A 12,780-nucleotide genomic window follows, 5' to 3' on the forward strand; every position below is an offset into this window, starting at 1 on the left:
AAGATTCAATAGGCTTTTGGCAATGATGTCATGAATATACTGCAAATAAAAGAGTGGTAACAGCTTCAAAAATAGGTGTACATCAGTGGAGAGCAAAACACATTCCAGTAGGCCATCCACAAGCTAAGCTGACCAAGTAATTGAGAGAATACAGACTTTGGTCATGGATTTCAATTTTTCAATTTCAATTTATTTTCATTTATATAGCGCCAAATCACAACAAAGTTGCCTCAAAGCGCTTCACACAGGTAAGGTCTGGCAACAGAGCAACAGTGGTAAGGAAAAACTCCCTCTGAGGAAGAAACCTCAAGCAGACCAGACAGGGGTGACCCTCTGCTTGGGCCATGCTACAAAACATAAATTACAGAACAATTCACGGACGAATATACAAGAAATGCTATTGGCGCACAGGACAGGAGGATCGCCAACACGAACAAAGCCCGGGCCGATACGTAAGGTTTAATTAGGTCAGCTAGGTAGGAGGGTGCCAGTCCATGAATAATTTTCTAGGTTAGTAGCAGAACCTTAAAATCTGATCTCACTGGGACAGGAAGCCAATGAAGGGATGCCAAAATGGGTGTAATGTGGTCGAACTTTCTGCTTCGTGTCAAACGTCTGGCTGCAGCATTTTGAACCAATTGGAGACCCCTAATGCTAGACTGCGGTAAACCAGAAAATAGAACATTGCAGTAGTCCAATCTAGAAGAGATAAATGCATGGATCAGGGTCTCAGCATCAGCCATAGACAGGATGGGACAAATCTTTGCTATATTTCACAGGTGGAAGAAAGCAGTCCTAGTAATATTTGTAATGTGGAGGCCAAAGGACAATAAAGGATCAAAAATTACCCCAAGGTTCCTCACTTTGTCAGTGTGGTGTATGACACATGAGCCGAAGCTGAGCGTTAACTGGTCAAATTGATGCCAATGTCTCACTGGACCAAGAACCATCATTTCAGTCTTTTCAGAGTTTAAAAGTAGGAAGTTTCTAGACATCCAACTTCTCACTGCTGCAAGGCAATCTTCTAAGGATTTTATGTGAACGAGATTACCAGCAGTTATCGGCATGTATAACTGAGTATCATCTGCATAGCAGTGAAAGGTAATCCCAAAACACCGCAATATGTGCCCAAGGGGTGCTGTATAAAGGGAGAAAAGCAGGGGGCCTAAGACAGACCCCTGTGGAACCCCAAATTTCATGTCACTAAGGTTAGAGGTAGTGTTACTGTACAAAACACAGAACGACTGGTCAAGTATGACGTCAGCCATGCAAGGGCACTCCCAGTAATCCCAAAATGATTTTCCAGCCTATCAAGTAGAATATGATGATCCACTGTATCAAACGCAGCACTGAGTAAATCTAGGTAATACCTCAGTAGTGGCGCTCACATCAATAGCAGGGTGTAGTGGCTGGATTAAGGCATGCCGGGATATGTTTAACCTGATGTCTTCTATTTTCTTCCCAAAGTAATCCAGGAAATCTTGTGCTGTAAAAGGACAGCAAACTACAGGTGGTTGTCCATGCAAAAGTGTTGCCACCATGTCAAACAAGAACTTTGAGTTATGCTTGTTTTTGTTGATCAAATCAGAGTAGTAAGTCTACTTTGTAGCCAATAATGCATGCTTATAGTCTAAGATAGCATCACGCCACGCAAGGTGAAATACTTCTAATTTTGAACAACGCCATTTCCGTTCTAGACCTCTTGATTTATGCTTGAGGTCACGCAGATAATCATTGAACCAAGGTGACTCTGATTTGGGGGAGTGCGGTTTTAACACAGGTGGTGCAATCATGTCGAGTGTAGTTTTGAGCACTGAGTTTAAACTATCCACAAGTCTGTCTACTGACTGGGAACTTGTCAAATGTGAAGCTAAGACATCAGGCAGTCTAGCTTCGAGTTCAGTCTTAGTTGAGGAGTTGATGCATCGCCGTAAAGATATATAAGGTTGTTGTTCCACTAAACACGGCAGCGAAACTGTAAACTTAAAACGTGAGTGATCAGACACCACTGATGTAAGAGGCATGATGTCAATATTTGTGACAGCAATACCACGTGCGAGAACCAGATCCAGGGTAATTTCACTAATGTGCGTCGAATCCCGAATGCATTGCCGAAATCCTACTGCATCCACAATTTCCATAAATGATTTGCAGAGGGGATCAGAAGGCTTATTTATATGAATGTTAAAGTCACCAATGATCAGAATGTTATCTACACTAGTTGACAAGTTAGAGATGAACGCACCAAATTCATCTAGGAATTCAGAATATGGGCCAGGAGGCCTATATACAGTGACAAGGTAATACGACTGATTTTTATTCTTCTGACCGTGGCAATGTGTAATATCCTGAGCAGAGCGGAGAATCAGATGCTCAAATGAGTGATATTTGTAACCCCCAACAGCTAATAAGCTAAACCTAGATTTATAAATAAGAGCAACACCCCCGCCTTGCTTTGCATCACGAGGGACATGACTAAATGTATACGCTGGTGGGCAGGCCTCATTTAAGGGGAGGACAGCTGTAGGTTTAAGCCAGGTTTCACATAGCCCAATCATATCTAAGTGATGATCAATAATTAGATCATTGCTCAACAATGATTTTGAGGACAGTGATCTTATGTTAATGAGACCCAGTCTAAGGACCTCAGTGGGGTTGACAGTAGAACTGTTTGGGTTTAGGGGTGGTTCCAGAGTAGCATATATAAGATGCCTAGAAGCAGGTTTGGGTTTAAGACATTCCACACGCATTGTAGGTACCAGACAAGAAATCTTTGCTATTGCTGGAACAACCACTGGGCCATCCTCAATTTCAACATCATCCAATATAGTAATGGGTATTAAGTTTGAAAAGCATATCACTCTATGATTTTTATGGATGATCATTGTGTCACCATTCAAGAACTTGCAGACAAGGTAGGGATAAGCACAGGTTCAGTATATTCCATTTTCGTGGAGTATTTGGGCAAGCAGACAGTGTTAGTGAGATTTGTACTAAAGCTGCTAATGGCAGAGCAAAAGCAACTGTGTGCAGAAGTCTTGCAGGACATGTAGTGCAGCAGATAACTGAAATAATCCTTCACATGGCGATAAAAGCACCAGATTTGGCATGAAGGTTCTTCATAAATCAGTGTTTGAGAAAAAAGTGCTGGCCACGTGAAAATCCAATATGACGGCCAGGTAGGGGTCAATGAAGAATGACACAGGGTCAAAATTAAAAAATTTTCCAATCATATTGAAAGCTATACCAAATTATGTGTCTGATCACAAAGATTCCAAAAAGGTATCGTTTGGACTATCTATGACTGAATGTTATGGAGTTATGGGGTAAAAACAGCAAGAATGGTAAGAAAGGTCAGTTTCAGTTTGCATAGAATAGAATAGAATTTATTATTATTATCATTGTACATGACACGAGAAAAAAATACTGTGCATGACAGTGAAATTAAATTAAGTTAAAGTTGCTAAAATTTTGGTAGAAAGTAGTGCAAAATATTGGTTGAACTAATAGGATTAATAAATGGAATAGTTTTGACTGTGTTGAATGCTTTGTTTGCAGAGTAAATGTCAAACAATGTTGACGTACATTGGATTCTATGGCATATGATGTATGTTACCCTGTAACGTGACAACTAAGCATGACACATGGTGCAAACTATTCCTTTTTAAACCCTTATTAACTCAACCAATAATTTGCATCACATTTTACAAAAATTGGAGCAGCTTTAACTTTTGACCCCTGTACAAACTGAAACTGACCTTTGTCACCATTTTTGCTGTTTTTACCTCATAACTCCATAACATTCAATCATAGATAGTCCAAATTATACCTTTTGAAATATTTATGATCAGACAAATAATGTGTTATACTTTTCAATATGATTGGAACATTTTTAAATTTTGACCCCTGTGTAATTCTTCATTGACCCCTACCTGGCCACCATATTGGATTTTCAAGTGGCCAGTACTTTTTTCTCAAACACTGACTTATGAAGAACATTCATGCCAAATCTGATGCTTGTATGACCAAGTGAACAATTTTGGCCAAAAGTCATACTTATCTGCTCTGCTAATGGCGGAATGCACAAACAGTGATTTCTGATGATGAGACCTGGGTTTATGGATACCAGCCGGAAACCAAATCTCAGTCATCGCAATGGAAGCATCCAACATCACAGAGGCCAAAGAAACCATAGTGGTTACGCAGCAATGTCAAAGTCATGTTGAGTGTTTGACTCCCATGGGGTGGTACATCATGGGTTCGCACCAGAAGGCCAAAATATTAATTAGCATGATCTGGAGGTTGCCCTGATGATGCTGTGTGCCGCAAACAATCAGATCTGTGGGCAGCGAAAAGTTGGTAACGCTATGCACCCACCCATTCTGCTCAGCTGACTTGGGCTTTCCTGGCCAACACAACACTCCTGTGATTCATCGGGCTCCCTACTCTCCTGACATGGCTCCTTCTTTTTTTTGGCTGTTCCCCAACAACAACAAAAAAAAAACTAAAAGGGACTATTTGAGTCGTGAGAAGATATCATATCTAACACAATGGTCCAGCTGTTCACCATTCCAAAAGAGGCCTTCCAGAAATGCTTCCAACAATGGCAGAACCACTGGTAGATGTGCATGTACTCCCAAGGAGACTACTTCGAAGGGGATTAGGGTTTTAGACCCCCAGGTGAGTAATTGTATTTTTTGTGGTCAGTAGTTAAATACTTTGTGAATGCACCTCATATTGCCGTACACTGTTACTCATCCCAGTCAATATGTCATGTTGACAAAGTATCACTGTCCTCTGGTGTTCTGTTGTTTAATCTGATAATAATGAGCTGTGTCTGTGTGTTTTATGCAGGTTCAGGCCACAGTGGTGGGCTTCTTAGCAGCCGTGGCAGCTGTGTGCTTAGGGGCAATTTCTCGAGGAGGAGTCGAACTCAACCAGGCAGTTGTGCTGTGTGCCAGCAGCATCACTACTGCTTTTGTAGCTGCCCTTGCCTTAGGTTTGTAAGCTATTGAAAAATACTGTGTAAATACCCTGAGACATTCTGTGAATATTTTAGGTGGTGCGTATGTGTGTGAAAAGTCGATGAGAAATATATATATATATATATATAATAAATAATGTGCTGGAAAATGGACTATACTGAACAGTAATTCTGTTGCAGTGTAAACATCTATATTATAATAGCCAAGTGGCCTCTGTTCGTGCATGTATGTGTATGGGTTCAATCACAGCAAAACCAGGGAAAGCTAGCATTTGCCATTTGGTGTAGTTTGGGTCAAGGATGAAAGCTGCAAAAACGTTACGTTGATAGGACAAATATTTTTGAGAAATTAGTGATTTTAGCTAACCAGTAAACAATAGACATTGTGCTGCAATGCACCATGGGAGTTTGGGGTTTTGAAGTTTTAAATGTTATCTTGGTTCATGTTAGTTTAACAGTGTTGCTAGTGTTATTAATTTGTGGTTTTGTAGATCAATTGGTTTAGTCACTTTAGTTGAATGTTATTTTGCTGTTATCATGAGTGAGTTCAGGGTTCTTACAGCATCATAACAGCGTAATGACCCATTACGCTGTTGTCTGAAGAAATTACGCTGTAGTTGGGCCATTAAGCTGTTTCCAAGGGTGTGTAGCAGAAAAATGATTATTTCAGCACAGTCAACCCACTCAATCGGCTGACTGTGCTGGAAATTATTAATCTCTCATTAACCTCTGGATCTGTTCCTAAATGTTTCAAAGCTGTATGATTAAATCATTACTTAAGAAATCTAATCTTGACCCTAGTGTATTGAAAAACTATAGGCCGATATGAAATCTATTATTTTGTTCTAAAATTCTAGAACAGGTGGTTTCACAGCAGCTCGTGGACCACCTTATTGAGAATAATCGTTTTGAGCCACTGCAGTCCTCTTTTAGAAAATATTCCACACAGACAGCTCTCACTAAAGTAGTGAATGATCTTGTGCCTGCAGTGGATTCAGACACCACTGCGGTTCTGGTGGTGTTAGATCTTAGTGTTGCGTTTGAAACTGTGGATCACCATATTCTACTCGATAGGCTGGAGAATTTTTAATTTCAACTTATTTTCATTTATATAGCGCCAAATCATAACAGAGTTGCCTTAAGGTGCTTCACATAAGTAAGGTCTAACCTTACTAACCCCCAGAGCAGAAAAGCAGGGGGCCCAAAAATGGACCCCTGTGGAACCCAAAATTTCATGTCATGAAGGTTAGAGGTAGTGTTACTGTACAAAATACAGTGAGAATGACTGGTCAGGTATGACATCAGCCATGCAAGGGTACTCCCAGTAATCCCAAAATGATTTTCCAGCCTATCAAGTAGAATACGATGATCCACGATATCAAATGCAGCACTGAGATCAAACAGCACCAGAACCGTAGTGGTGTCCGAATCTATTGTAAGCAGAAGATCATTCACCACTTTCGTGAGAGCCGTCTCTGTGGAATGATATTTTCAAAAACCAGACTGCAATGGCTCAAAGAGATTATTCTCGGTAAGATAGTCCACGAGCTGCCGTGACTCCACGTTGTCCAGAATTTTAGAGCAAAATGATATATTTGATATCGGTTGACAGGTTTTCAATACGCTAGGGTCAAAATTAGGTTTCGTAAGTAATGGTTTAATCACTGCAGATTTGAAACATTTAGGAACAGATCCAGAAGTTAAAGAAAGATTAATAATTACCAGCACAGTCGTCCCAAGGGTGGGCCACAGTTCCTTAAACAGTTTTGTTGGTATAGAATCAAATAAACAGGTTGTGCTTTTTGTTGATGTTATGAGTTTCATCAGCATGCCTAGTGAGATACTATCAAATTTTGTAAATCTAGGTAATACCGCAGTAATGGCGCCCACCTCAGTAGCAGGGTGTAGTGGCTGGGTTAAGGCATGCTGGGATATGTTTAACCTAATGTCTTCTATTTTCTACTCTAAGTAATCCAGGAAATCTTGTGCTGTAAAAAGAGAGCGAACAAGTAGTTGTCCATGAATAAGTGTTGCCACCATGTCGAACAAGAACTTTGAGTTATGCTTGTTTTTGTTGCTCAAATCAGAATAATAGGTCTGCTTTGTATCCAGTAATGCATGCTTATAGTCTAAGATAGCATCACGCCACGCAAGGTGGAATACTTCTAATTTTGAACAACGCCATTTCTGTTCGAGACCTCTAGTCTTATGCTTGAGGTCACGCAGGTAATATTGAACCAAGGTGACTATGTTTTGGGGGAGCGCAGTTTTAACACAGGTGGCGCAATCATATCGAGTGTAGTTTTGAGCACTGAGTTTAAACTATCCACAAGTCTGTCTACTGATTGGGTATTTGCCAAATGTGAAGCTAAGACATCAGGCAGTCCAGCTTCAAATTTAGTCGTAGTTGAGGAGTTGATGGATCGCAGTAGTGATATATAAGGTTGTTGTTCCACTAAACACGGCAGTGAAACTGTAAACTTAATAAGTGAGTTATCAGAGTCCACTGATGTAAGAAGCATGATGTGATATTCGTGACAGCAATACCTGTGCGAGAACCAAATCCAGGGTATTTCCACTAATGTGCATCGAGTCCCGAATGCATTGCCGAAATACTAATGCATCCACAGTTTCTATGAATGATTTGCAGAGGGGATCAGAAGGCTTATTTATATGAACACTAAAGTCACCAATAATCAGAATGTTATCTGCACTAGTTGACAAGTTAGAGATGAATGCACCAAATTCATCTAAGAATTTAGAATATGGGCCAAGAATCCTACATACAGTGACAAAGTAATACGGCTGATTTTTATTCTTCTGACCGTGGCAATGCGTAATATCCTGAGCAGAGCGGAGAATCACATGCTCAAAAGAGTTATATTTGTGACCCCCAAAAGCTAATAAGCTAAACCTAGATTTATAAATAAGAGCAACACCCCCGCCTTGCTTCGCATCACGAGGGACGTGACTAAATGTATATGCTGGTGGGCAGGCCTCATTTAAGGGGAGGACAACTGTAGGTTTAAGCCAGGTTTCACATAACCCAATCATATCTAAGTGATGATCAATAATTAGATCATTGCTCAACAATGATTTTGAGGATGGTGAACTTATGTTAATGAGACCCAGACTAGGGACCTCAGTGGGGTTGACAGTTGAACAGTTTGGGTTTAGGGGTGGTTCCAGAGTAGCATATATAAGATGCCTAGAAGTAAGTTTAGGTTTGAGACATTACGCGCGTGTTGTAGGTAGCAGACATGAAGTCTTTGCTATTGCTGGAACAACCACTGGGCCATCCTCAATTTCAGCATCATCCAATGTAGTAATGGGTATTAAGTTTGCAAAGCATATCCCTCTATGATTTTTATGGACACGTCTGCGGAAGCAGGCCACAGTCTCAACTTTCTTCGTCCCTGGCAGATAAACTGCACTATCACCATAGTGGACTTTCTGCACTAATTTCCCCACTAAGCTAATGGATTCCACACACACATTTGTCATAAGCCTTGCAGGGTCTCTAATCACCTGCTCTGTGGCCTGCTGTAAATTCCTAATGTTACCCTCCCTGTAGAGCTCTATCTATGTTCACAGACAACATGGCGGCGCCTTCCCCAGTAGGGTGGAGACGGTCCGGCATGAGCAAGCCACGGCGGCCCCAGAACGAAGGCCAGTTATCAATAAAGCTAAAGCCTTGCTGCCTGCAAAACTGCGCCAGCCACCTATTTAACGATGCCAGCCTGCTAAACGCCTCATCAGTACGCCGGGAGGGGAGTGGACCAGCGACTATTAATCAATGCCGACACATCTTTCTGGCAATGTCACAAGTCCTTTCTATGTCCATTTTTGTGATCTCTGAGTGCTTCATCCTGACATCATTGGTGCCGATGTGAATAACTATGTGACTATATTTCATGTCATGTCCCTTAGTCTGTCTTTCCTTCTGCAGCATCAGCAACCTAAGATGGGATGCAATGTCGGGAGCTCTGGCCCCAGAAATACATTTAACATCAACCGGCATCTGTAACCTGACTTTGCGGGTGATAGAATCCCCTATCACTAAAGTCCGGCGTTTCGGCCTGGAGACAGGAGTGGAAGTCACTTGTGGACTCAGAGAATTCACATCAGGCAAATCCAAGGGGGAGAACCGATTCACAGTTCGCAGTGGCGAGTGTGATCAGGTTACCACAACAGGGCACCAAGCCCTACGGGGCTTCCTCCACCTAGCCACAGTCCGAAAGCAGTCCTCCACAGCCGGCATTTCTAGGCTGATGCTAATGGGCTCGCTAGCCGGCCCAGCACTAACCTCATCTGGAGTGCCCGTAACATCTAACTCCACTGAGCTAAGAAGCTGCTCTAACTTACGGACACGGCTCTCTAAGAGAGCCACCGTATCTTCCAACATCACACAGGATTTACGGAGGGTGTAAAGTAGTGTACTTTGTGCACTAAGACGTTCAAGAGTATAGCCAAGCAAACACAAGCTAACCAATAATGGATAAGCTAACCACTCCTAAGGCTCATACAAGATTCACACAGACGTAAATAAGTGAATTAAAATTCACAGCAGTTACACTGAAAAAGTAGCAGTAGTATTAGACTTGTAGGAACAGCAAAAAAAAAAACCTCCTACAAACAAAACATTCATAAGATTAACACAAGAGTGAAGTACTAAGCTAAAATTCACAACAGTTACACTAAAAAACTAACAGAAGTATTAAAGAAACGGGGGGTCGAGCTACCTAACGCAAGCTACCTGCTAGCAAAAATGCTAGCCGCTCCTAATATTTATACAGGAGTAAAATAATGACCTAAGATTCACAGCAGTTACACTGAAAAACAGAAGTATTAAACAGGTAAAAAAAAAAGAAACAGCTATAAAAGTAATGGCTGGGGAGGGGGGAGTCGACATAGCTAGCGAATGCTAATCGCTACTGAATGCTAACCGCTACTGAATGCTAACCGCTAGCGATTCACAACAGGACTGTAGTTAAATAAGATTTAGAATAGATACACTTAACAACCAGAAGAGTGCTAAACAGAAATAAAAGAAATTAATACAACCGTGTAAAGTTCAGAAGAGCGTCGCAACAGCAAACAATCCGTCGAAAGCAAGTTGCCAGATCTATGAGCCAGCGTCAGCGTTCCCAGTGTTTTAGGATTACTGGGAATGCCCTTGTATGTTTGACATCATACCTGACCAGTCATTCTCACTGTGTTTTGTACAGTAGCACTACTTCTAACCTTAGTGACATGAAATTTGGGGTTCCACAGGGATCTGTCTTAGGCCCCCTGCTTTTCTCCCTTTATATAGCTCCCCTTGGGCACATATTGCAATGTTTTGGGATTACCTCATCATTGGTATGCTGATGATACTCAGTTATACATGCTGATAACTGCTGGTAATCTCATCCACATAAAATCCTTAAAAGATTGCCTTGCATCAGTGAGAAGCTGGATGTCTAGCAATTTCCTACTTTTCAACCCTGACAAGACTGAAATGCTGGTTTTTGGTCCAGCGAGACATCAGCATCATTTTGACCAGGTAATGCTTAACCTACGCTCATGTGTCACACATCACACTGACAGTGAGGAACCTTGGGGTAATTTTTTATCCTCCATTGTCCTTTGACCTCCACATTAGCGATATTATGAGGACTGCTTTCTTCCATCTGCAAAATATAGTGAAGATTCGTCCCATCCTGTCTATGGCTGATGCTGAGACCTGATTCATGCATTTGTTTCTTCCAGATTGGACTACTGCAATGTTCTATTTTCTGGTTTACCGCAGTCCAGCATTAGGGGTCTCCAATTGGTTCAAAATGCTGCTGCCAGACTTTTGACAGAAAACAGAAAGTTTGACCACATTACACCTATTTTGGCGTCTCTTCGCTGGCTTCCTGTCCCTGTGAGATCAGATTTTAAGGTTCTGTTACTAACCTATAAAGTTATTAATTATTATTATTATTATTATTTAATTATTTATGGACTGGCCTTTCCCTACTTAGCTGACCTACTTAAACCCTACATACAACCCTACATACCCTACTGGGCTCTGCATTCTCAGGGTGCAGGACTATTTTGTGTCTCTAGGGTGAATAAAAAGTCTGCAGGTCACAGAGCCTATCGTGCACCTGCTTTGTGGAATGATCTCCCGGCATCAATAAAAGTCAGATTCTGTAGAGACTTTCAAGTCCATACTTAAAACCATAAGAATTAACCATAATTAAAACCATAACTTATCTGTTGTTTCAGATGAGATGATTTCTTGATTAACATGATAATGAACCTTGGACATTTATTTTTAGACAAAATAGCATGAAAAGTAATGTGTACATTTTTAAGTCTGGTAGATTCCTTCCTTCATGTTTTCCAACCATGTAAAAAGACCCCGTAATTTATTATAAACACAACAAGAGATGTAACAATGACTGCAGTGTGTTTGTTCATTAAGATCTATCACTATTATTTATCATTTATTACTAAAATATGAATTTCACCCTTCTAGTGATTGTGACTGTTTCAAAATTATGCACAATAGGGGCAGTGCTTCTTCTACCTGTGCAAATGTCTTTTTGACTGAACTTTGACTTCATGGACATGTTTAATGATTCGTTCATTTAATGTTAACATAAGGAAAAACTTTTTCAAATAATTAAAATGTAGTTCATGTTTAACCCTCTGGAGCCGACACCGTTGTATATGATGGCTTAGACCGAGTTTTACTAAATTATAAATAACTTTCTAATGATATGAGATAGAAACTTTTTTTTTTTTTTTTTGCTGGAAAGTTAACTCTGCGGACTTTCGAGCCAGCCATCCACCATCTTTGTACTCCTCATAGAAGCTGTGTGATGACGTGCGCAATGTGAGTATCCAGTCGGAATTGGTTCACCGTCACAGGGTTTTCCAATATCGTCGTAGGGTAGAGCAGTCTCACATGGTATCCCAAAGATCATTTGTCGAAGAAATGTGTTACTCTCTGGCATATGAATGGTGTTTGAAGAGCCCCCTGGCTGCTGACTCCATGCGTAAAAGGGCAGCGTTGAGCATATGAATGAAGGTGATCAGCGTAAGAAGGCGTCATACAACCTCACGTGGCTGACCAAAGAGTGTCACTGGGAGAAATGATTCACTACTTGGCCAGGAATATTGTTGAATAGGCCTCTCTCGCTCTCACTCGTAAAGTGCCATTTACACATATGAATGAAAGGAGGGGGGAGGGGTGTTAACAGGGCCTCAAACTGAAGAGAGGCTGTTTACAGTGCAGGAACACATTCCAAGAGAGAGTCAAACTCCATGGAAGTAAAACGTTTGTGTTGTAAGCCTTTGTGTAATAGCAGACAGAAATTGCTTTGAGATGTGGCATAAAGACAAACAAAACACATAGACCATTTTGGATATATTGTTCAAAATGTGCATTTGTGTTTATTGTTAGAACATTTATTTTGTACATTCTGTTCTACAAGACCCAAAACTACCTTTATAAAGTGTCAAAATAGTTGTTTATTATAGTTTGCTGTGTGTTTTGAATAAATGTGTGAAAATTATTTTCCGCTTTATTTTTTCCTTTCTTATTTCTGATTGTAATTGAAAGTACAGGTTGTCCTGAAAGACATACTAGTTGATTGTGGGATACAGGGTGAGCTTTTAACAGCAATAATAAAACATTTATGCCAGGCGAGTGAAAATGCCTCGGACCCCAGAGGGTTAAAGAGCCTTTGTTTTATTTAGAAGCGTAGCAGTAGGTGCGAGTTTGCAGAGACGATAGGTGAGCTGGACCCTCAGGACATTTA

The 12,780-nt window shown here is 40.8% G+C and overlaps 1 protein-coding gene across 3 annotated transcripts in view; it reads left to right on the top strand.

Moving 5' to 3' along the window:
- Positions 1-12,780, top strand: part of LOC117512205 (solute carrier family 41 member 3) — a 91,543-nt gene that overhangs the window by 36,837 nt on the left and 41,926 nt on the right. For all 3 annotated transcript variants that reach the window (XM_034172194.1, XM_034172195.1, XM_034172196.1), the window contains one exon: positions 4,855-4,999. In XM_034172194.1, the coding sequence (XP_034028085.1) occupies positions 4,855-4,999 (145 nt within the window). The remainder of the gene's footprint in view (positions 1-4,854; positions 5,000-12,780) is intronic.

The sequence above is a fragment of the Thalassophryne amazonica genome, chromosome 6, assembly GCF_902500255.1.
Source record: "Thalassophryne amazonica chromosome 6, fThaAma1.1, whole genome shotgun sequence".
Lineage (NCBI taxonomy): Eukaryota > Metazoa > Chordata > Actinopteri > Batrachoidiformes > Batrachoididae > Thalassophryne > Thalassophryne amazonica.